The following is a 26,349-nucleotide window of genomic DNA, read 5'->3' on the forward strand; positions in this document are numbered from 1 at the left end:
GTAAACATGAACAAAAACACTAGAAAAAACAAACACCTCCAACGAGGGAGACAAAAGGAAACAAAGTCCTTAATAATAAAATAATAAGTCCACAAACTATTTGCCTGGAGTCGTGTAATCCCCAGTCACAGCTCAACATAGACATCCACATTAGACAATCAATATAAGACAAAGACAATAGATAAAGACAATGCACCAACACTGAACAGAGAGAAACTGAGACCATATAAAGGGAGACACTAACGAGGAGTGATTACATGGGGAGATTGGTGACAGCTGATGGGAATGAAACCCTAACGAGGTGAATTACAAAACAGACGATGGGAATGAAACCCTAACAGGAGATAGGAGGGTGGGGCTGAGAGACATAACAGGAAGACACGTGGCATTAAGTAACAACATAAAGCCACATGTCTCCACACATAACACAACAGAAACACGAAAGACGTGGCAATGTCATGACTCTGCCCAGGGAGCTAGAAAACTCGAGACAGGAAGGACAGAGTCCTAACACTTTGGGTGTGATATACCTGTTCAACTGGTTACAAATATATACCCACACGGCCTACAAAAATATAAATGTACATACACAAACGGTTGGTGTATTGAAAGACGTGCTGAGTGACAATTTTTGTCCGTGAACATGAATCAATAGATTCCAAATTTCGTGAACATGCCAAAAAATGCCTTGAGACTGGGTTGGAATGTTAGCTGGTAACCATTTAACAGAAAATCTGTTACCACACAACATCCCTGGAAGTCAATTCCTTAGGGTCATGCACTGGAATGCAGTCCAGTCTCCTGATGCAACAGTTACTGTAAGCTCACTCAGTGAAAAGTGTTGTGCAGAAAGTGTTATAGCATAAGTAAGGGCACATTATTTACTGTATCGTAAACCATTTCCTCCACTTTTCTTCTGGCATTGCCAAATATTTTGACCGCCTTAACATTCTTGTGCAAGCAAGTTTCATTTACTCTCATAAAACAGGATAATAGTTGTGGGCCTGACTTGCTTATGCTTGTTTAACTATGCTTGTTTTTGTCCTTGGCAGGAGTTTTTGTTTTCAATGGACGTTCAACAAGCTGCCTGCCAGCAGTTATCTTACCGTTATCAGCCTCAAGCCATCTACCAAGTTCCTGTATTTCTATTTTTGCTGGTCTTAGACGTCAGAAACTGAGCAGGCTTGATATTACAATGATTCAGTATGTTGCAATGTTTTTCTTCACATCCCAGCCAGACTCCATGATTTAATATCGAAAGGAAATAGCAGTTAGAATATTGATGATAACACCAATGGAATGCTTAACAAACATAGCCACAGAGTTGCACTGTACCAACTGTAACCATACAATTCAAAGTTACAGTAATTCAAAAGCTACAAATATACAAGAAAAGTGTGTGGCTATATATCAACGTTACATGTAAATGCAGTTATCATATTCCTAACACTTTATTGGATGTTAAAATGATTATATCCTGAAAACGTATTTAACAGAGAATAAAACGTTTTCCGGGGATTTCACGAGACAGTAGCGAGATTTCTTCATTCGGTTCAGTCAGCGGAGGAAGGGCATGTGTGCGATTATATTGTTTTAATTTTTAAATAACGTTTACAAAACCCGTTTTATGACAATGCGATACATCATTTGACACACCAAATGTTTATATCTATATATTCTCGGATAGTATGTTGTCTGTCCTTTAACACTGTGCAACGCTGAAAATCACAACCCCCCTCCTTGAGGAGATGGTACGAGCGGTTCCTATGCGCTCCAGTCTGTTGTTCTCTCCTACATGAAGTCATTTGCTATGGAGACCAACAGCAACAGAAATAGTGACATATCTATAAAAGCGTTTTAAATACCTAACAAAGAACATGGCTGCTGTTAGGAAAAATGGAAATTCTACCATAATGACCGCGGCCGTAAGGTAATTCTTATTTCTCGTCGTATTTTCTTGCCAGTTCACGGCACGATGCTGTTTTATTTCTAGCAGAATGACGGCGGAGGAACCCGACGGGCCAACCGTCCGTTCGTTTTCATCCGCATACCGATATATCGTGTCAAAGGATGAGGAAAAACGATATAATTGTCAGCCGTTAAATAAAAGTGTATTTATTTGTCCGATAATTGTCGCAAAATACCAGACAAATGTGGAACGCCCCCGCCCACTAGTGAAAATATCATTAATCTTGTGTTGCCTTGAGACACTGCCCCCGTTTACAACATGGTGACACTCAGCCAGTAAACACTGTAAACATCCGCTTGCACATGTTTTTAATATAACACTTTAAGTTAATATTATTTTCTACACCTTGTTTACTGTGTGTGACCTGACATTTGATTTTCAAATGTCGAGACCGTTGCGATTTGAAATTCAAATCTCATTCAAAATTACGTCATGTGTATTCGGTTTATAAATACCACTGCGTGTATGTTAATGCATTTTGTAGAACATTATATATTATACCCTTTATATAATTATTAAGATTAATGTTATTTTTTCACAAGGTTGAAGGTGAATGATCGGCATCTTTTAGAGCTGGGACCAGGTTTTTTCCTGCATAAAGACATAGGACTCGGTCAAATTTCTTGCCGCTTCAAAATTATGTCGGGTGTCTTCACAAAAAACCCCTTCTGTCATTTGTAACTGCAGTTGCGGATTACGCCACAACGGAGGCGCTGTTTCGTTACCAACACATTGACACGCTGAAGAGTTCGGTAATATAGCTATTTTAGGAGCTGTATTAGCTTCGTTACACGGCTGTTTTATGTTAAATTTTTAGATAAGGGTTGCTAAATTAACGTGCTGTGCATCGCTGTAATATTTTTAGCTGTAAAGTTGGTTCGTTGAATCAGCGTTATTCTGTTTATAGCGAGTTCGCCAGTATGAACGCACATTGCGATCAGAACGACTCGGTATCAAATGACTCCTTTGAACCGATTGGTTTAAATAGAATGTGACTAATGCTGCGTCTCAATCCGCATACTATCCGTCCTAAATAGTATTCGAAAGTAGAATTCGTACGTCCCAAATCGCAGTAAGCTGCAAAGAGTATTCCAAAGATACCCGGTGGTCTACTTCCGTTCATCGTATCATATCCATCCTAATAGTATTCGAAAGATTCCCGGATGGTCTACAACTTCTGGTAGAAATTCGAAGTGCAGTATGATGAACACTGACGGCTGATATTACCACCGACTCACCACAAATAGGCAGAGTTTAGTGACGCTCCACTGCATTAAATAATTCTATAACTGATGCGTCACCAAATGAACAAATGAAAATATACAGTAAACATTACATACGACCACTTTCTGTCCAGAAATCTATTTTGCCGTGCACTCAAAATAACCTACTATTCCAACACAAAAACAGTACATACTATTAGGGCTACTATAAGAAGGCGAATTGGAACACAGGGTCAGTGAATCATTAAATGCTCAGTGAACCACAACGCATGGTGTGAATGAGCTTTGCTCATTTAGTTAGACTGGTTAATTATGGTCTAAAAAGTCAGTTGAAAATGATAAAAGGCCTTTATGAACATTTTCTATGTTTCTGTTTAATTGAATAAATTGAATGCTTTATATAAAATTTTTAGAACTTTAATATAAGTGTTTTGGATGGTAGGCCTACACCCGCCTCATTTTGAGCCAGGAAAAACCCTGTGGGACCACTCCATCTATCAGTTTCAAACGATCTCCAAATCCAGTATTATATCCACCATTTATTTAACATTCCTCACCCAAGTGCCGTGAATAAAAAACACAGCTGAACTTCCGTAACCTGAGCGAAGCACATTGATGGGCGTGCTCTTTCTCACCCTCTTACTGGTTGACATGTGGGCGTTCTTTTCCGGTAGAATTGTCCAATAAAGGACTAAGAACCCCTTGTTACTTAGCGGAAATTCATGTGTCAATCACAGAAATACTACATCACACATCCAACAAATTTTTGACAAGTTGACCATGTTAAGCATGAAAAAACAGCACGTTTAACAGTGTAAATAAGTCGGAATGCATTAAATAGCATTTTACCCCTCCTTCTCACCTCACATGGGTATTTAAACCACCTAATATTGATATCTGGTGAAAACTCACTGTGAAAACTTATTTTTGTTATGTTAAGGTTGAATTTAGCATGGAATTGCTCTAATTCAGTGCTGTGTTTGCAGCTGCTCCAGATTGCGGCAGGTCCAGGCTCTGCTGAAGGATGATGTTAATACAGCTCCAGATGGCATTCTGTGTTCCCTGGGTGAGTTCATTAATGAAGATCACCTGCGCTCTTTCAGTCATATCGTCTTGACTCCAAAGAGACGGCCTGCACCAATCAGCCAACTCTGTATGTAACAGGTTGTTTTGTGTTTGATCTTTCAGGTATTGACAGCCGCTATAATCTAGGATGCAGTGAGCTGGCCAACTATCTTTTCTGTGGCCGGTATAAACACAACAGTTTTGACATAGATCAGATCCCAGAGGACTTCCCGGAGGAAGTGCTAGATGGTACGACCTTCCAGTTTCATTGTTATCAGTCAGTTTTGCAGGAAAACACATTTGTGACCCTGGATCACAAAACCAGACTTAAGTAGTGCAGGAACATGTTTAGTGAAAGCCAAAAATATAGTATGGGTCAAAATCATTGATTTTCATTTTATGAAAAACATCATTACGATATTAAGTAAAGATAATGTTCCATGAAGATATTTTGTAAATTTCTATCCAAATATATAAATTCTTTACTTTTGTGAGTGGACATTGCCTCTGATTAACAACTTCGAAGGCAAGTTTCTCAATATTTAGATTTTTTGCAGATATCGATTTATCATAAAAATCCATACATCAATAGAAAGTTTAGTTATTCAGCTTTTAGATTATGTTAAAATCTAAATTTATAGATATTGACCCATAAGACTGGTTTTGCTGTCAAGGGTCACAATTTAGCCTGTTTCTTTCTATACTCTACTTTAATGTTTGCTTATTTCTAGATGTGATCATCCTCATTAAGGCAGAGTGTGTACATCTGTACTGTAACCCAGTGAATTATGGCTACCTGCTTCCCTATGTTTCTCACTGGAGGAACTTGCACCTCCACTGTTTGACCGAGACAGAGGTATTGATCTGCCATACTGCTTTCCCACAAATCCATCATCCATGTATCACATCACCATATTTTTTATCTTTCGTTATTGTCTCTATTATTTAGTATGAGGATGAAGAGGTGGCGGAGGAATTTAAGATATCTAGTTTTGTCTCAATGGTTCAAGACTGCAGGTGTATCGGGATCCCCTACAGTTCCTGTGGTAAAGCGTTCGACACATTAACATGTAGGAGGGACAAAACATCAGTTGCAATATGTTGGTTTATAGTGTATTTATATAATTTGTAGGCCATATTCAGAAGTTTGACATGTTCATGTTGGAGAAATGGCCAATCATTCAGGCATTTGCCTTGGAAGGAATTGGGGCTGGAGTGTTTTTCACCATGAAATATAAGGTCATCTGTTCATACTCTTATGTATCTCTACTTCATTTTGTAAATAGATTTCTATACACATTTAATATAGTACCCACCGCTAAAATAGTTTGCTTTTTCTTTCATAGCTTACGGATGTGAGTCAGAAACTCTGGCAAGTGTATAGTAGATTGGACCCAGTGTCTCTGGACAGCCTTCTTAATGAGGTAAAAGACACACCGAAGCATAGTCATACATTTACTTTTCACATGCTCCTGCACATACAATATTTCTCAGTACACACGAGTCAATGTCGATTTTTCTACAGGATTTGCAGTTTTTTGAGAGACAATGGAGTTCTCTTTTCTCCAGTATGGACATAGAGAGTGCATTGTCCATGCAAGAGCTGTCAGAGGCACAAGTTGCTGAGGTACACATCTGTTGATTGTAATTTAAAGACCACGTGAACCGGAAATTGCGATTATTTTTACTTCAATATTCGGACACATTTTGGAGTTAAGCGTAATTTCGAATGAGAAAAACAGTGGCCGTGGCTTGTTTTTTCACTGCGATTTGATTGGCTGTATTAAAATAGCCGTTGCATTTTGAAATGAAACTGTTGGCAGACTTAGAATTTAAAGGGAGGATTAAACAGGTGCTCCGCCAAAGCTGTCAAGCTATGTCATTTGAGATGGATAGTCACTACAGGGCAAGTGCATTTTCCGATTTCAACTGAAGATTATGATGGCACACGAATAAGGGAGAGAACTACCCACACTGATAAGCTTTTTACAATAAACTCTGCAATATTTTATAAAAATAGGAAATGCAATTTTTCAATTTCACTGGGACTTTTATCCCTGCTTGTCATTTATGGCCAATATAATGACAAAATGAATTTTTCCCAAGCTCATTTTGGTATTGAATACTAATTAATACTTACAAGTCCTGTCCTACATATTTTTTCTTTTGTTTAATATTCTTTTACCCTAAATAGGTTTAATTGTAGAAATCAAATGGTCTGCGAATGCAAATATATGACGTTATGTTGGAAATGAGTCATTGCTGGATGTTTAAATCACATTTTTGGTGTTTTTCAGCCTTTCAGGACATATTATTCACATGGTCTCATTTCCAGTAATATCACAGACAAGAGGTACTGTACTTGCCTTTCATGCCGTAGTTCTTCTTTAATGCCCTGTCCCATGAAGAAATACTTAAAACATTTTTTTTCACGCAAATTTGAATTTAAGAAATGTTTTGAATTTCAGTAAAAGCAGGCAGCCGTTTGTCTTGTTTGGGAGTCACTCAGCCAAGGAGGATCTGGAGAATTACTGTTTCACCTTCCCTTCTGAGGGTCACCAGGTCCGCAACACTGGGCACGGTGGGAGTGTTGCCAAGCACATGGTGAGTGAGTGCCACACAGTGGCGTTTAAAAAAACCTATTATTTAAAATATATCTATAACAATTGGAGATATGTGTATGTGCCTTTATTACAGCTGCTGCAGTGTGTGGCTCCTAAAGGGCCACTGGCCTGTGCTCGAACCTATTTCTTTGGGAGCACCCATGTCCCTTACCTGGGTAAGTATGTCTTTAAAATTTATTTTTAATCTTCCAGAACTCCTATTGGCTTTTTTTAGAGTGTACTGGTTTCTCTAATCTGACAGGAAATGACAATACCCAGCAAAAGAACACTGATCTCCAGTAAGTAGTCCTGTTGTGAATGGTTATGTGCTATGATAATGCTTTTGATTGACTTGGTGCTAAAGTCAGATTTGGTGTGTTACAGACAACTTTCACAAATCTACTCTGCTGCGGTTCAGTCTGTACTAGCAGGAATTAAGTGTTTTTCTATCAACTCCAGCGCTAGTAAGGTAATTTTAAACGATAGGTCTTTTAGCAAACCTTTGACCAGCATTAATGTAAGACTTACATTAAAATTTAAAAAGTAGTGGAAAAGTTAAATGAATTGTACATGGCACTGTTATCTGTTGGGAAACAATGCTCACACTTTTTTTTCAAGGCAAAGGATGTAGCAGAGCAAACATTTCAACTGGCGTTAGACAAATATGGGTTGATCCAGTACAGAGGAGCTCTCAGGTATGCTGTTTGTGATTTGTTAAGTTTAAAGTTTAATTTGTTTTGTAAATTAAAACATGTTTTTTCAGGTCCAAAGCTGTGTTTAGCATACAGGCTGTCAACAATGACGGAACGTGAGTTGCTTATGCACAAACGCACACAGTTATTATTTACACAGATTATGGTTTTGTACATGCTACTTTCTCCTTCAATTCATTCATGATTTTTATAATGCAGAAATTATATAAATGATTTTCTTCCACTCAGAATTATTCCACTCAGTGACGAGGACAGTCGATTTCTGGTGAAGACTGTGAGTAGAACTTGTTTTCAACCCTTTTTTGTAGTTTATTATATATTGTATGATATCATATATTGATTGAAACATGTACTAAATGCATCCTCCACAGGCGTCTATGGTGGTGTTTGATATCCCAGATCCCAAGAATGGATTAAACCTGGGATCAGTAGTTTTCTCAGAGTCCTTTCTAGAGTCCAGCATTTGCATTCAGCAGAGAGGCAAGAATTTGATACATGATAGTGTTCTGTTGTTGATGCTTAAAAACAGTGCATGTGACATTAAGGCATCTCTTATCCTGCAGATGGCGCTCTTTCCTCAGACAATGGTTTTACTGTCCTCACCAAATCAGTTCCTCGTCATGTCTGCTGGCTGGTATATAAAGCCCATTTTCTCTCACGTGCTTACATTTATTTACGTTTATACATTTCTTGTCAAATTAAACTCAAATGTAATCAAACATTTTTTATTTGATTTGAGTTTTCTGATTGTTTTCTATTATAGGTAGATGAAGCTGATGTACGATTGTCTGAACAGGCTCAACATTTGCTGAAGGTTCATTTGTACACTGTAATTTTATGTGAAACTATGAAAGCTTGCTTCTTTGTGTCTATAGTGTTAATACTGTGTGTGCAAACAGAAGGTGGATGGTACGTGTTTGGGCGTTCCTCTAACAGTGAAAGACTCTGCGTACATGTTCTCTAACAGCCTGCTGTCTACACCTGAAGAAGGTCAGATTTCAGCTCGACAGGAAGGTCATGATCATGTAGTCATTGTTCAGGTATTGATGTCTTTATTGTCTTGTAGGGAAGCTGGTGTTTTTCTCCGAGGGTATCCTGTTCGTCCATCCGCATCACGGCTCTGTCACACTCTCTATGAGTCATATCAACACTATTAAACTCTTTGATGGGGTGAGCAATGCCCTCAGTGGAATCCAAACACTTTTTTATTGCAAAGCGTTTAGAAAAAATAATTTTTTTATGATGTTTGGTTTAGCGTTTCATGCACCACTACCGCAATCTATAGCTCCATGGTTCTGGGTTTGCCGTTTATATTTAATGCCAATAAAATACTTCATACTTTGAAAAACTCTTATTGATCAGTCAGCAGTCAAGTTTTTTATAGATCACTCATTCAGTAAATCAGTCGGAAACTAAATTATCATCTGAGCAATGTTTTCTCAAAAGTATTAAGATACTGTACATGAATAGAATCTTTAAGTGGAACCAGTATTGTGATCTCAATCCCCAGCCCTCAACCACAAAACAATATGCAAGCAATATACAATTAATATACTTATACAGTAAATATCATTTAAAAAGGCTGTTAATGGTAACAGGTAATAATGGCTTACTGTTTGTCATGTAAATGAAACAAATACATGATTACTAAATTAATGTAATGCTTTCACAGAGCTCGTTGTCGGATATTTCAATGCTGTTTATAGAGTATAAGACGTCTCTGCTTCCACACCTTCCATTCCCTTTACACTGTGCTCAACACACTCTGGCTATCGCTTTGCTGCCCAGAAGCAAGAGCTACAAAAGCTTCTATTCTCAGGTGCCTAAAACACAAACACAGAGGTGGATCTTCTAGTTATTTGTCATCCTGAACAGTTGGTGTATTCAGTTTTGGTTGTAAATTTATTGTGATATGATTCGCAGGTGCTGCCAGCTTGGCGTAAATCAGATTCTGGGCTGAGAGTTCAACACGTCCTCCACGATCAGCCGAGCCCTGAGCACAAGAGCATGTGAGTTAACACTTCAATCTGCATCAGATCAGACAACATCCCGATTTGTTGTGGTCTTAATCTGTGCATTAGCCCGGAGGTATTGTGTAAACGTCATTATGGAATGCACGGTGTAATCTGATGATGTGTTTCCTCTCAGGTACGTCAGACTGTTGAAGCTTCGGGAAACATATGCTACTGCAGCAAATACCTATAGAGCTCATTTGAAGACTGCTTATCCACAGCTACCAGAGCAGGACAGGTAACAGACATGAAAACACACTTAACAAACCGAGCAGGACACAGAAAAATGTCAACCGGTATCTGATTTATTTCATGTCAGTAGGAGTTTTGTGAACTATCTGGCCCTGGACATGACAGGTGACATGCAGCAAGACGTTTTGTCAATTGCTTGATTTCTATCTTTGGCTGTACCCAGCGGAAAGGGGACAAAATCCTGATTCATTTACAGGAAGATCTAAAACTATTTATTTTATGATACAGATGAGGAGTTCATTTAAAAAGAAACAATCATTTTTTTATTGTTTAGTATAGCCTCCTTTTGCTTTAATGACAGCAGGAACTCCATAAGTCAAAACCTGATGATTCATGGTATCCCAGCATGATTCGATAATGTTCCAAAGAGCATCTGGAGAAATCTGACCTTTTGTTCCAAATGAATATAGTCAATGTCACGAATGTGCTTACTAGAAAGTAGCCTAGAAAGTGTAGAATCTTAAATATTTTGAACACCGTGTTTAAACCGGCTGCGGCGCGATGCGACAAGAGACAATAGAACGCATTAGAACTCATAGTAGTTTAAAATTCGCCGTGTCCGGTGTAGACACATTGTTAGTTTACATTCTAAATTTCCCAATCCAATAATTTATTTTCAGATTCAAACTACATTTTGAATTTCACATAGTCTGGTTGTTCTCAGTCCATTTTCATAACTGTAGCAATCATTAAGTAGATTCAGATTTTTTTGTTGAAACTCAAGAAAAGAAAATCTTAACACTTGAAACTTGCACTTCATACTTGGTTAGGATACAATGTAATGTTAGTACATGTTATGTTGTAAACAGGTACAGTATGATGTCAGTTTCTTTTATTTGGATATGTGAGGCGTGCTGATTTCTATAAATTCTTATTTTCAGATTCCTTCAACATTTTGCCATCAGCAGTAGTTTGGGTGAAGAGTCTGTCTGTAGTGAGCACCTGTCCACTGTATTTTCAGCTGAAGCCCCTGAAAATACCACACCAGAGCCTAAGAAAAAGGTGAAAAAAATATCACACTACAAAATCAAGCCTGCAGGTTGCTGGAGGCAAACATTGCATATGAATAATCATAGAGTAATCATAAGTGTGTGCGTGTAGGTGGTCCTTACCATCATCACAGGCTTACCGGGCAGTCGTAAGGAGAATCTATGTGATTTCTTGGTGGAAGTGAATCAGAATAGTAGCAGGTGAGAGTGAATAAAGACTTAATGACCTTCTACATCCCTACTGTTGTTTTCCTTTAGGAATAGTACTCGCTTCAAGTATTTCTTCAGGATTTCAATCTATTGTGGCTAGTTACCAGTGGTTTGCTTGCTAACTGTGGTCCAAACTGTCTTGAAATCATTAACAAGATTCTACCCTATAGTTCAGGGCTGATCTCTAACCTTTCTCATGATCATCTTTACCCCATTGGGGAAATCTTGCAGGGAGCTCCAGAACAAGAGCAATTGATAGTTATTTAGTGTTCCTTATATTTCCAATTAATCGCACCAACAGTTGTCTCCCTCTAACCAAGCATCTGTCTGTAGCCTATTGAAGGTTTCTGCAGGTCTGCAATCTTGTCCCTGACTTCCTTTGAAACCTATTTGGTCTTGACAAAGGTGGTGGAGAGGTTTAAATGGGATATACAGATTCTGTTGGCCTCGGGATCAAATTATTATTATTAATACACTGTATTTGTAGCTTGTTTAAGTCAGATTAAAGAGTTGCGTCCATGCGTCAAGTTCTCTGGTGCTTTTCTTGGTACAAGGTTGTAAGTTCTGACTTTAAGTTGAATGAAACAGCATGGATAATGGTGAAGTAATCACTACCCTTATGTACTTAAACGAACACACAGTGAGTTCAGTTTGATTGGCAGGTGGGAAGTGTTTTGTCCAACAAAGGAGGGCTCAGATGACTTCAGCGCACTACATCTTCAGCAGTTCCTGAGCAGCATTTTAGCCAAACAGAGAGAGACGGATCTGATCTCCTCCAGAGTTCTGCTGCTTATACCCGGGTAAAACAGACTTGTTTCAACGTGTCAGAACCTGAATTCATCTGAACTTATTTTTCAGAAATGTGCTCATTGTTTACTGTCACATGTAATTTGTGTGTGTGTTGAAGGTACACGGATGCGCTGGATGTAATCCAGGCTGTAACTGCTCATCCAGACCCCCAAATTCACAGCGGTGTGTCAGTGGGGACCGTCTCAGCCTGCATCAACCCTCTCACATCCTTTATCAAACACAGGCAAGAGTTTTTCCACATGACATTTATCACACCTACTTTCTTGGAGGAACACTTGTAATTCAGATCTTAAGTGCTGTAATTAGGAATTATATGTAATTATATAATTATAATGAAACCACATAGTTACTAAAGGGCTTGTTAACACACTGTAATTTTCCTCTGTGATGAAGTCATATTTGAAATTGCCTTTCGCAGGCTTTTCTTCCCGAAACTCTTGGAGCAGTGCAATCAGGGTGAGTCGCTGTTAGCATTTTGTTTGTGTGTGCTAGACATTAGATGGTGGTGTAGTGGTTAAAGGTCCAAGGTGAATCACGTGGTGACCCAACTCGGTATCAAAATTGTTGATTGTACAAAGTCAAGAAAAATGTTATAAAAGTAAGCTTTATTGATAGCAACTATTTAAGTTTGACCTCTTTTAGGCATCGTCAGCAATGTCGTGTTCACGGGTTTGACTGCCGAGCAGAAGCACCCGCTTCTGAAACACATGCAGCAGATAATCCGTGCAGCCAATCCCAGCACTGCATTCATTTTAGCAGAAAAAGGAGCCGTCAGAAGGTCAGCACATGAATAATTACTTACACAAACTTTCACATACCTCTTTGTAATGTTAATTATATCTTTATTATAGGACTGAAGATATGAGCCTTATCCTGAATAACAGCGGTTTCTCACAGCCACATATGATCAGAGCACGGTACCTCCTGTATCCCGGCTGGTAATATTCTCTCTCTCACTTCTACGCTGTTATTGTGTACAGGTGCGCACGGGTGTATTTCACACTGTACTGTGAAATGTTTCAGGTGGGAGGGCAGGTTTGTGTCTGGAAGTGGCTCTTTATCTGTGTCTCAGCACTGCATCGAGTTCAGTCGTCCAGTGGAGAAAGTATTATTTCTGCAGCAATGTAAAGGTAAATGTGTGCGTTAATCATTATTAAATACATTTTCCAGAGTAAGTGTAAGAAGTGGATCTTTAATTAGACAGAGCGCTGACAGTGTGTAGAAGGATTCTGTAGTGCTAAAAATGGAAGTAGCAGAGTGATCAAAGTATAACTGACCCTTGTTGCTTTGTATTTCCTCAGCTCTAAAATCCTCTCTGAAAGCCAGCCCTTTCACGGGAAACATCTATCACATCAGTGGGAAAGTGCTGTTCTGTGGTAGGGCGATCCGTCTCCATAATCTCTGCTTCTTTAATATTTAATACTTTGGTTTTTAAAGCGAAATGAGGTGACAGTCAAGAATCTTTTATGATTATGAATAGATTGTCTATGATGTGTACTGTTTGATTCCAGGATGTCTCTTGCTCTGGTTTTGTCTGTGTAGTAAATGTTTGGTTTTCCAATGAGAAGTAGTAGGCAGGGGGCCTGTGGGGTAACGCCACACGGTAGGACTCTCACTTCTGAATCCTCAGTGATGTGGCCTGCACACATCTGTTCCTCTCACTCATCGTTTGCTCCTGTGGTCACATTATTTTGGAGGGTTTTTCTCGTTGCATGGAGAGAGTGGGCAGACTGACAGAATGGAGAGCTCTGAGTAATTTAATAGTGCCTGAGTTACATCACGCTAGGTAGTGTAGTTCATTTGGGACCCTTACATTCAAAACGCCATCTGTGATGCCTAGTTATCACCATGACCCATCTGTGTTTTTTGGTGCCTATGTTTGATTTGGTGTGTGATAGGGGTGGGCACGAGTACTTCGCAATTTACACACAGTAAATTCACAAACTTTTCATTAAGGTGTTCTTTTTGGCACACCAACAGTGCATCACTTTCTTTCAAACAGCCTGAAGAAACACAGCTGAATGGAACTGAACACAGGTGTCACAAGATTTGACAAGTATTTTTTAGAAATATTTTAGTATGCCAGCAAGCGAATTGCTGAAAACATGCGTTGAGTACTCGAGTATCCAGAATAACTGAAATGCCCATCCCTATTGTGTGGTTTGATTTAACTTCTGTATTTCTGTAACCTTTTCGAAAATTTTAGTGCATTGTGTTATTTTAAGGTGGAACCCTTGCTTGTGTGTACAGTGCTAACAACTCGTAATCCACACCGCAGAGGAGTGATTGATTGGGATGGATGGCTGTGGGCACGCTTTGCTAGACATAGCACCCAGTCTGATGACATGTTTGATACATTAGCGGGCAGCATGTTGGAATCAGTGAAGTGTATGTGTGGATCTGACTGCATGTGGTGTCTGTTTTCACTTTAGACAATAAGAGACTGATGGTGGTGAACTTTAACTCTGTCAGTGGAGATCTCAGCGTTTCTCCTGATCAGGGGACTCACCGTTGCCCATGGGCAACCAACAACTCTTACCTAATATTTCATGGAGTGGGGCTCACCCAGGAGGGACTGAAGGACTGGCTCCGAAATTGTGCTAAACAGGTAAATGCAACATAGGCTTTCCCTTTGCATAGTAAGTCTTTACATATTGCTATATAAAATTATCAAATTTGCCTAAACCAGATGCTTTTTATTATTGACAGAAAATGCAGAAGAAGATTAAGAAGAATAAAAGGACACTCACCCCGCAGGAAATCAAACACATTCATGTGAGTACAGTTAATAAACACATGCTAATGCAGTCTGCTAAATTATGGTTTAAAGTTTTCATCTGGTGTGTCTATAGGTGAAAAGGCACCTGGATCCTCTTCCTCCCGGTTACTTCTACAATGGTTATCACTTTGTCAGTTTCTTTGGGGAAAAGCAGAATTTCCATCCTCGTATCTTTTTCAAATTTGCTAATGGTGACACAATGTTACAGAGAGATTGGTTTACATACATTAAGTGCCTGGTCTCTGCACAGATAGTGGCATTAAACATAATGAGCTGGCCATGGCAAAGCTGGGTCAACCAATAGCATGAGATGGTGAGCAGAATTTTTGCATTTGAATGGGTTATATGCACACAGGGCGACTACGTACTTCCGCTAAAATCTAAGCCAGCTAAGCTACGTTTGCTCTCATAGTGCTGAGGTCATTTTTTACAGGTGATAACAATGTGTGTAGCAAGAAAACGTTCAGATTTTAGTGAACGAAAAGGACATCTTGAGATCTGTTGAGTGCCTCTGATCAAGCCTCGAATAAGTGCAAAAGTTTACTTAGCTTTTTGTGAATGTAGACTGACACACTTTTCCTTTTTGGTTGTTGGTGTATGACTTGGTGTTTGGATTGTTTCAGTCACATCGTTGACAGTAATCCTATGCACATCTTGAAGCGTCCGAGTAAAAAACACCATTGTTTCTTATGGACACTACATGTGCCGGATGTAACAGAAACTACACAATACACCTTTAATGTTTGTTTGTTTGTTAAGGGTTTAAAGTGCATTTGATGCATTCCAATGAAATTTGAAGCAAGAATGATGGATTCATAAGCATGTTTAGGAAAGATAGTCATGGTGAATTACAGCTAGATTAGGGTGCTCATATGAATTATACAGAACATTTCTTGTTTGTGTGATTTAGTTGTTGTCCACCATCTGTTTTGTTTTCTTAAACGTGTGTTCAGTGATGGACCAGTTCATAGAGGAGTATGTGGAGGATGCCAATAAGGAGATCGACCGCTTCAACAAGGAGGTGGATCTTCTGCCACATGCTGATCTCTTTGACCCCTAATCCCCTCATCTGACAAATTCACTTTAAGGGGCGGGGAGGGGAGGTCAATCTACAATCACTAAAGTCCACTATCCAATTACCTGCTGAAAACCGTCCAGTTCACATGTCAGAATGAGGGATTTACCATTGAGGGATGGGAAGGATTTAGTTCACAGTCAGGGGGAAAAAATCACACCATAATGAGAGATCCTTTGTCCGACATACCATGACTGTAAATAGTAGCAGTGCCCTGAGAAACATGAAAGAAAAGTGAAACTGTAATGCTGAGATCTGTGTAAAGCCACAAAACACAATTGAGCGCAGACGGGTTGAATGCTCAACTGTATGATGATGTGGCTCACACGGAAACATGAAAAGCCTTGACCGTTTCTCTTTTTGCCGTGTGCATAGCGGTAAAACTCCCTTGAAATGAATTTTGCTTGCAAGACTGAGTAACCCTCGGAAATTTGCATTGGTTGTCCTGCTGTAATTCCAGTGCCTAGCAGACATATGAGCTGAATTGTAATGAAGTTTGTCAGCGTGGCCGAGCGTGATCAAACAGGGGAAGGCTCATTTCCAGCGGCGCACATCTGGAAAGGCAGGTGCACTGCACCTGCCCTCAGTCAGCATCTGTCAATCTATCGACCGCCGATGTGAAGATCAGGGCAGAGGATCTCTCATTTGCTACAGCTCTCATTTGACCTATTCTGTAATGATCAACTAACTATGACTCTGGATGGGTGGGGGGTAGGTTTGCGGTATGGAGCTTGTATTGTATTTGATGTGTAGCACAAGGATTGGTTTGGTGTTACGCCTGTGCTTGCTGAATCTTGGTATTGGCTGAAGCCTTATTTCACCCCGTAGATGCTGATCTATACTGGTGTGGTGCCGTTCATTATTGCGGTCATATTTAAGCTCTGTGCTGGGGTGTGTGTTTCTATGCATGTTTACTCCTAATAAATCACACACAGAAGGGGGCAGCAGTGTCTTTATAAATGCATACAAATACAGTTGAACTTTTGTCTTGAAGACAAGCCTTATAAGACTTGACCAACGCTACTAAAGTGTACCTCTAAAGAAAGTCAGACACTGCTGGTCTCCTCTGTGCTGCAATATACAAGTGAATTACTGTTCTAGTTAAAATACTACATGGGTGAGCAGCTCACCAAGCCATATTCACTCGAAGAGTTTGTCAGTTACTGTAGAGCAATGTAGTTGTACTGTTGCCAGGGGCAACTTATTTTCCATTGTTGCTATGGAGATTTACAAAAATGGTTAAAAGCCGCCTTTTGTCTCCTGAGACTGTACGTCTCTTGGTACCTTGTCAGTATGCAGGAGCGGTTTTACTCGAGCCTGCCCTGTTATAGACGAATGGAAAGGACGTTGCCCAGGGTGTAGATCCACTTTAAACCGACAAGGAAAGCAAAACATGCTACTTGCTAATAAGCTACTGAGCTTTAGAGGAAGCGGTTAGTTTACGAGTGCTCTGATACACAATCCTGATGTGACCACACACGCTCTGATTTGAATAAAGCGGTGTTGCTATCCAAGTGGAAATCTACACGGCAGCTGTCCTTAAAGGGCACGGGGCTACATTACACTTATATAATGTGTAGTTCAAAGTAGCAGCCATTTTTAGCACAAACTATCTGCATGTGTTAAGATGTCTTATCAAAGTTCTATTTATACTAACTGAAATGCCTTTCACCAAACTGGAGCGACAAAGAGAGACATCGTTCGATCTATTTTTCATATTGGAAAAACAAAGATTTATGTTGAGAGAAAAACTGAATTCTATTTTTCTAATGTTGTGGAATCAATTCAATTGGAGCCGGATGATAGTATTCCTTGGGCAAAGCAGATGCTCTCCCTGCGAGAGGGATTTTGGCTGCTGCTGCAGAGCCTTGGCTCCGAGCAGGGGCATCCCCTGGCACAGCCCAGCACCAGTGTTGGTGAAAGGATATGAAGAATTGTTTATCTATGTGAGTTTAATGGGACAGCGGGGTCGGATGAGTAACAGAACGGCACTGGAGGGCCACGGCAAATCTCAAGACAGAGACAAGACGTTTGGCGTTCTATGACATTGGAAATTAGGAACGCCATAATCAGTTTTTCCTCCTCTTTACAGAAGAGTCTAGTGAGGCCCTCCAGAGGCAGTTGCTGGTATTACATGCTTTGATCCCCTTTGGCCCGCAAAACTGTACCTTTGGAGCTGAAGTTAGAGGAACAAAACAGAGTTTGGTGAAGAATTTGACATTTCTATGTCAGGAATCTTAAATTAACTGCAATACTGTTGAAATAGGAGGGATGGTTTTATGTCTCTTTGCTTTTGGTTTTATTGAACAAAAATCCTGGGTTTCTAAAAGGTCGACCTTAAAAGAGAAGCACTTTTTTTGAGACTGAAATCAGAATTCTGAGTTTCTATCTTGCATTAGATTATTATAAGATATTCAGACATTCCGTGGAGAAAGGCTTGTTCCTGACCAAAGCGTTTGACCTGGTCCGGCCCCCAAAGCCAGCGGATTTTAATCAATGTTTGACAACCTTCAGACACCACCTCTCGTGTTCTCAGGTATTGTTGGCAACACCAGCATAAAAATTTTCATTTCAAGCATCCATCACAACTGGCCTAGATTTGTTGATGTTGTTGATGATGTGCTGCGCTTCAGGGGACAACTAAAATTAGGACAAGCTAAAGGGCTAAATGAGTTTATTGCTGCTGTGTGGCTGAGGACAAGCCTAAGAATTCCTTGTGAAGCCTGAAACAATGAAATTGAAAAATAGCTGTTATTAGCTAGAAATTATTTGCACAAAGTAAAACATGTATAATCGTGTTTTGGTGGTATGAGGAAGCATTCAATCTTTTTGAATCAGAGGGAAAAAGCGGAATTCACGTAATTGATTCCCCAGTCCTTACCTCGGTGTCAGAATATCCAGTTCTCATAATTCATGATATCTTGGATATCTTCATAACTGAAAAGATTTCTGATGATTCTACTTGAAAAGTGTCAAAAGTTCTTAAATGACTTTTAGTTCTTGTTTTTTTTTAAAGGGGATAAACAAAAAACTTGTTGCTTGCACAAAACTACTGTAACTCCTGTTTTCTCCTGTGACTGATGCTTTTTCTAATCTACATTCTATGTTGTATTTATGACCAAATAACACATTAAAATATTTATAAGCTACTTCTGTTGTTTTTTATTCCTTATTAATCATTCTTCTTAGCGGAGCAATGTGGAGATTTTAACGTTATCTAACGGCGAGGTTGCGAATTGCAACCAGCGGTTCACTCCATTGTTCACCCCCCCTTTTGAATCACTTTCGGTGGCTGACATAGAACTAAGATGTCATCAGGTTTCTGCTTTTTTTGCCGAAGGAGATAACATATTTATGAAATGTGCTCTGTAGAGCAGTGTGTCTGTTTAGGGCTACTGTAGAAACAACATGACGACCCACAGTGTATTAAGATAGAAATAGCTCATTCAAAGATAATAAAAACATAACGCTTTATTATGTATGGTGTTTATACATATCTGAAGACATGGTTAAGTGTATTATATTACATAAATAGATCCTCTTAAATATTACACACAGAACCTTTAAAGCCAAAACTGTACTTAAGGGGAGGTCTGTTTGTGTAATTTTGTGCACCTCAGCAGTGGATTTGTCACATGGTGATAACATCTTTTAGGATGCCAAGCCCAGCTGAAGCACTAATCTCAAGGGCCTGCAAAAACACAAGCTATTTATAACTTAGTATGTGTATCTGTGTGTCAAAATGGGGTCCACCATACACATCCTTTTCATTCTCTGTGTATCCTTACCCAGCCTGCATGGGTTACCTCAAATTCACTAAATTCTCATGTGGTCGCTATTGTGATCATCTACACACACGTCCTCAGCCATTTACACAACGGCCCCACCGTGGGTCCAAAAGACAAATGTTCACCCTTTCGCAAATACAATACCCACATTTCTTTCAGCTTACATCAGACTCACTTCATTTCTCCCTGGAGATGGTACCCACCCTTTGGACACATAGCAGCCATTGTTTCTCAATAGCTTGGGAGCTGAGTTCAAGGTTTCATCTCTAATGCTCTGGTTGTTATAACAGCATCATGTAAACACAACTCAGACCTGCTTTTCCTCTGTGGCTCCATATTGTGCGGTTGAATGAGATTGGAACATTGACTGCATGGAGAACTGGAGTGGTATGTCTTTCAAACCATATCTCTCTAGGGTATATATATTTCTATCCTCTGTAACATCAAAGCTTTTCCGCATTTGTTAATATTTTCATGTAATGCACATGCAGAGGATTTTGTAACTGGATGTGGCAGACGTTTTCTGCTCTTTTCATCACTCCAGGGGGATGCTGTATAGAAAATAATAATTGTCCCTATTGTTGCACAAACTGAAGTCCATGAGCTTTTACATCAGGTGACTTTAATTTTGTCCTCAACGCTTTCAATGTCTAAGAGCAGTGAGGATACAGGCTCTCTCTGTTGCTACATTTTAAGTTTACACTTCACAAATACTGACATAAATGCTTGGCGAAGGAAACTTGTTTTCTTACACAATGTTTATAGTGTAACTAAACCAACCATTTTCCTAATTGTGTTCACACTATGAGCTACAGTGCCCAATTCCATTTTGAAAATCTATTTTTAAATTTCATACAAACTTTAAAATCACATTCTTATTTGTAACATTGTACAGTCCTTAAAATATAATTTTCATTTGGCACTTAAAAAACTTACAATACTGTTCAAAAGTTGTAGTCATAAAATGCATGATGCAATTAATGTTTTTTCAAAAAGAATGGAACAAATTGTTTTTATATATTATTTAACTGCTTACAAATTGCATTAAAAACTAAATCAATATTTGGTGTGACCAGTGCCAATAATAAGCACACATTTGCACAACATTTTTTAAGGTTGTTGGCAGTAAGTTGTTGTCAGAACTTGTCACAATTCCTCTATGAATTCTCCTCATGTAATCCCTTACTAATTTGATGACGTTAAAATCAGGGCTTTGGAGGATTCTCTTTTATGACTAAGAAATAAATAAAAAAATGTCATACCAACACATTGAAATAGAAGAAATAAAAAAATTATATTGACAAATGTTTTTGTTATGCTAACGCAGAACATATGTATCCCAGCATTGGATCAAAAGGAGGGAGACAAAGCAAACCGTTGGGTTATAAATGAACCTGGCTTGTTTAAACTCAAAATGCTGGGTTGTTGGATAAAATATAAACATGCTGGGTTAATGTAATCCAGTGGCTGGGTGTTTTTTGACCCAACATTAGGTTGAAAATAATTCAGCAGTTTTTAGAGTGAATGCACCATGACTTTTTATTACTATCAATTAAAGGAACTGAGTTTCGTCTAACAAAGATAACATTTTACTGTGGATCTAAAAAGCTTGTTCCTGCAGTGTTCCTGCAGTGTGTACACAGCCTTCATCCTCTTAAGATCTGTTCACATCTCTTTCTCCAGGTTAAGAACATCAAAGGTCATGAGAACATCCATATCATTGGTGTCCTTGGTGATGGCAGCGAGCTTGAGTTGTGTGACGTTTCCAGTGAGAGCCTCACCTTCCCAAACTCTACTCTTATTCATTTTCAAATCCGTTCGTTTTTCCCCCACGACACACACTCGATGTGCACCCGGAACTCGCACACGAAAACTCACCAAACTTTGGGGAGCCAGCACACCTGCACGTGGCTCCAGCAACACGCATCCTTTTCCCCAAGCCAAATACACACAAGGGAATGGCTCTCCTTGCCTCTCACACACACTTTTAATAATATAGTCACACAGCAACATGTAGTCTTGTTGAGGCGCTTTCCGTCCATAAAGCCCCAGCCGATAGACCCCAGCTCCAGGCGTACACAAGCTCACGGTTACCTTAGTGTCTGTAAATGTCAGGAGAACAAACCGGGACAAAGGGAAACGTGCCTCCTTGTGCTGCTCGCCGCAGAATGCTGCGTGTATTTGAAAGTCTGGAGAGGCACGATGGAAGGTGATGTTGCAACGGCCCTGCGGTGCATTCACTATTGCCGCTGTGTGGCTAAAATGGGAAAGTCCGGCTTCTTGGGTACGCGTCCCAGGTCCACACCACAAGCCCAGCTCGTCCGGAAACAGCACGTTAGGATTCAACCGTTGGCCATGACAGTGCAGCAGGTAGTTCCCGACGTTTTGAAAAGTCCCACTTGCATCGTCGTAATCCCGTACGAACGCAGACAGGCGATAAAACCCTTTGTAAGGGCAGATGACATTGCACACCAGCTGGTCTGGTGCTATTTGCACTGCAAGGCAGCGCTTGGCCGCAGCACCGTCGAGCTCGTGATGCGTGAGCTCACACACCATCATCAGCGGTCGTGATGTTTCTAGTATAACCTTGCACTCCCCACCCTCACCCACCTCTAGAGCTTCTCCTCCTTTGACGTTGCAGCCCTTGACGCCTAGGCCAAATCCCCAGGCCGCTAAGCCCCAGTTCAGATAGGGGTTATCGGGTAGTGTCTTCCTCTGGTGGACACTGGGACACTCTAGCTCAAGACAGCAAACCCAGCGCAGAGTCCCAGGTTCACCCTCTCGCCTTGCGAATAGCTGCACCTCGTAGACTCCAGGTTCTGGGGGTAACAAACGCAGCTTCATCCCTTGGCGAGTCACTGACAGAAGACCACAGGAACTTTCAACCTCCTCCTGCTTTGGAGCTCCTGTCCAGGGGTCCCGCTGCCTCATCTCATAGGTAAAGGTCAGTGGATTAGAGAAGCTCATGGACACAATCGCTTCCCCATCTTCTGTGGAAAACACATTTTGAGACGTTTACAACGTGTAACAGTAATTGATCATATATTAATTTTTGAAATGATCTTAAAATACATGTAAAACATTAGTATTGTGTTGTTTAATATTGTGTTGAATATGAACTTGTTAAGCTGCCATTGTCCAAAAGATAGGAACGTTGTGTATTAACTGTTCGGCTCTGTGCAAACTACATAAATAACCAAACTGTTTGGACAGAATGGGATTAAGCTCCCAAGAAAAGTTGACAGCCGTTGTCTGGCTACAGTGTGTACGTGAACATTCAGACCCAAAGGGTATCACAAGATGGCATGTCAAGATATTTTCTATAATTTCACTTAATACGCTTGACTGCATTTGCTGCTGTTCAGGCTATAGAGGTTATTCAGAAACTTTTAGTAACAATAACTTTCGTCCCATGAGACAGTCTAGTCTCTGCAGCAAATAGCCTAATCTGTTTTCTCAAAGCTTCTCAACCCAGGCTGATTCCAGCAGCAGGCCAATATCTCATTACGGTGTGACAGACATTGTGTGCATTTTGCTAAGCCTCCATTTTGTGAATTTATTCGTGTAGTTGTGTTGATGCTGTGTGTATGTATGTTTTTGTACACCTGTGGTTGTTTTGTACTGTCTGGGTTGTGAGAGGGTCAATCCAAATGTATAAAATGCTGAGGTCTTCAGGGGTCTCGCTTCAAACTCTTCCATGGAGATGGGCGTGCTAAGTAGTTGCATAGCCTGGTCGTCAGGGAAATGTGAGTTTATGAACTCACTGGGTTCAGTCAGAAAATAATAATCATCATACCTGAAAATGACAGATGATCATAAAAACCTGTATAGACCCCTTCGCAAGATGTAAATACCGGGCCAGAAGTACTTCCAGTTTCAGGCTTTATATATAAGGGTCTGGGTACATACATGATTAATTCAGAATATTGGGTTTGTTGTAAGTCAACATAACTCTTTCAAGTGAGAAAAGTTCAGGTGTAGAGCATTATCAGTCACATCAGGACATAAACAACATCCATATATGTGTTTATGATGTGTATGTATAACCTGACCTTTTCACAAATGTTTGAGTTTTCATATTGACAGTGCCAGCACCCCAGCAAGCATCGAGCAAACACCACTGGCCCCCCACGAAGACAGCATTCCATTCATGATCGGAGTGCTTCTCAGCTAAACTGTGCCCGGTCTGGTATCCCATGCCTTTGCTGTACCCACTCACCTCCATGCAGTCAATCCCCACCTCCCTATAGAGAAAAAACACTGTTTAGACGTGCCAGCTGTTTGTTTCCAGTATGTACATACACAAGTGTTGCAACCTGTTACCTGCACATTTCAACACAGAGGCAAGAATATCCACTACATACACCTTTTCCTGTCCTTATGACCTCTTCGGGTGAGCAGATCTTCTGAGAAAGACCAAGGTATCCCTCTAAATCATACTCTGTTAATACACACCAACACAAAATCTCATTGTTTCCAATGGTGCATTATTAGATTAAATGTTCAAATACTTAATCCCAATATTGTTTTGTAAACGTTTTGTTAATGCAAAGACATTTGCATACATTTTTATGTATTTAAGTTAAAGTGTTTAAAGTAATTTTTCATTTTTGAATCAAATGTGCATGTGCCACACATGTATGCATATATATGCGTGCACATGTGCAATTACCAATATTATGGCACAGCCAGATCCATATGGCCCTGAGTTTTTCCAGATCATTTCTGGCCCCCTCAGTGACCGCACAAGCAATACTCTGAGCATTGAATATTTCCAGCTCCCTCAGCTGAAATGCACACATCCATAACTAAATGTGGTGTTTATAAGAATATATTATCTGTTAACTGTATCATCTGTTACCTCTTTTCCTTTCTCAATGGCGTATGTGTCTATTTTATTGAAAATCTCTGTAGTGGAGAACAGCAGTTTTCTGGGTTTCCTCTGAGAGGAGCAGACGACAGGTAGGTAGTGTCTGGCAGTCTGTGTGCCCGGGATGATGAGGGGTTTCACATTCTCTTCCTGGCATTTATTCACAGTGCTTCTCTTCCTTAAACTTACAGACTTTGCTGCGCTCTCAGCAGACAGCTGACGCTTGGTGCTTGGTCGTTGATCTTCACATAACTTCTCTTCCAAATTCTCCAAGGTTTCCTTATGTGGAAGCACTTGTAATGGTATAGTGGTGAAGGGATGATTTTGCTCCACTGACTGTGCACCTCCTACGTTACTGTTTTCATTCAGATAGGCTTCTGTGGCATTTTCTTCTCTACCTTTGTTCTGAATCTCTTGGCTCCCCTGTTCATTTTTAATCTTGCATCTCACCACATTGTTTTCCGGTTTCAAGTCAAAGTTTTGTCTCTGCGTATCATTGTTTGAGTCTTCGATCACTTTGAGAATTCGAGTTTCGTCTGGTTGGTGGCTTTTATCTGTTGTGACTGGTTAGTTTGAGATTGGATGGAAGAGCAGATGGGAGGAAAATAATAATCCATCATCCTGCTTGTTACATCACTTAAAATCCTAAATCTAACATCTGATATGCATACTGACAACACCTTTGAGATATCGCTAACAATCTCTTACAAACTAAAATACATCAACACGCATTTAAAAAGCAATTTTACAGAATGTCTTACCTTTTGCAATTGTGAAACTCATATCTCCTACACTGTCAGAACTGTTTCAGTTGGAAATGTATTTAAGTTTTGTCTGCTGTTGCGGGGGTCTGTATATATCTATTTGCTTACTCCCGTGTCCACCCATATGAAGCATATCTGGCTAAAAATACACTTGGACTTATCATGACAACCAATGAGGTCAAAGCTGCGAGAGAGTGGGAGAAGGAAGGGCATCAGATGTTGGCATGAAGGGTGTATAACCTAATAAAAGCAGTAAACATGTGTAAGCAGTGTTTATCTTAATCTTGATAAGTTTATTGAGGTGTAATTGAGAATGATAATCTGTAAATAAGCAAATGAATGAGGCAAAACTGATAAGTACACACACATATATGTGAAATCATAATAGTAATGTACCTCCTTTAGTGTCAGTGTTGAACCGATTAACCCTGTTATTTAGTCTAAGTCCTTTTGTAATCACTGATATAGAAATTGTTGCTGATCTTTTTGGATACAGTCACGTTGTGCAGGAAAACAAAACAGTTCTTATTTCCATACATAGAGAATTTTCCTCCCAAAACATCCTCATTGGCCCACGCACAATGTCAGACAGCCTATCGAGTGCCCTCAGGGTCCCCTTACATACCCCCTCTGGCATGGAAAATTACCCCTGACCAATTACCAGTCGGCAGCCAGCCAATGTGGCAATTGTGACACTTGTGTATTTATTTATCAAGTTCTTCCCTCCAGGTTTTGAAATACAACTTCTATGTTCGTTGCATATTTTTGGCTTGTAAACACAAATGGCATTTTATATAGTTCGTGGATAACCCCAGTTATGAGGGTGCTAAAAAATGATATACTGCCAGACTTGGGAAGAAAAATACAAAGATTTGTACATTGGTAATAGTTTATTCTATCTCTGACTTCTATTTCATATAGACATAATCTAATCTACTCTTGACATTGTATTATGGTTCAATGGGGGGCAAAATCTGTCTGGTTATAAGCATTCTTCCAAACGTCTTTCTCAAAGACATTTATAAAGATTTGGAACAACTCGAATGTGAGTAAAAGTGAGTAAAATATGACAGAATGTTCATTTTTGGGTGAAGTATCCATTTAATCCTGGTTCTGTAGTAGCCCACCACATGACTGCACATTTCAGATGTTTCCCTTTTTTAACACACTCATCAGCTGAGTGTGCTCCATTTAACTCAACTGTAACAGATGTGAGAGACATCCTGA

General features: G+C 39.8%; 2 protein-coding genes across 2 annotated transcripts; one reads left to right on the plus strand and one right to left on the minus strand.

Moving 5' to 3' along the window:
* The first annotated feature begins 1,805 nt into the window (after nt 1-1,805).
* Nucleotides 1,806-18,848, plus strand: dnaaf9 (dynein axonemal assembly factor 9). Its single transcript, XM_079472648.1, has 37 exons — nt 1,806-1,930; nt 4,179-4,258; nt 4,381-4,506; nt 4,989-5,113; nt 5,207-5,303; nt 5,390-5,496; nt 5,604-5,681; nt 5,783-5,884; nt 6,555-6,610; nt 6,726-6,861; nt 6,955-7,036; nt 7,123-7,159; nt 7,245-7,329; nt 7,479-7,555; nt 7,624-7,668; nt 7,802-7,847; nt 7,945-8,053; nt 8,137-8,207; nt 8,337-8,387; nt 8,473-8,563; nt 8,640-8,743; nt 9,246-9,392; nt 9,497-9,582; nt 9,722-9,823; nt 10,719-10,839; nt 10,939-11,027; nt 11,699-11,836; nt 11,944-12,069; nt 12,265-12,302; nt 12,489-12,624; nt 12,698-12,784; nt 12,870-12,976; nt 13,148-13,222; nt 14,279-14,454; nt 14,556-14,621; nt 14,699-14,792; nt 15,579-18,848. Exons 1-37 carry the CDS (start codon nt 1,878-1,880, stop codon nt 15,683-15,685), a joined length of 3,453 nt encoding a protein of 1,150 aa, XP_079328774.1. The 5' UTR covers nt 1,806-1,877; the 3' UTR covers nt 15,686-18,848.
* Nucleotides 18,849-20,098: 1,250 nt separating this feature from the next.
* ky (kyphoscoliosis peptidase) lies at nt 20,099-25,224 on the minus strand. Its single transcript, XM_079473669.1, has 7 exons — nt 25,120-25,224; nt 24,350-24,921; nt 24,161-24,275; nt 23,812-23,929; nt 23,541-23,732; nt 23,094-23,284; nt 20,099-22,478 (listed from the first exon to the last, which is right to left on the minus strand). Exons 1-7 carry the CDS (start codon nt 25,139-25,141, stop codon nt 21,154-21,156), a joined length of 2,535 nt encoding a protein of 844 aa, XP_079329795.1. The 5' UTR covers nt 25,142-25,224; the 3' UTR covers nt 20,099-21,153.
* Between the last annotated feature and the right edge of the window lie 1,125 nt (nt 25,225-26,349).

This window comes from Barbatula barbatula (assembly GCF_947034865.1).
Source record: "Barbatula barbatula genome assembly, chromosome: 14".
NCBI lineage: Eukaryota > Metazoa > Chordata > Actinopteri > Cypriniformes > Nemacheilidae > Barbatula > Barbatula barbatula.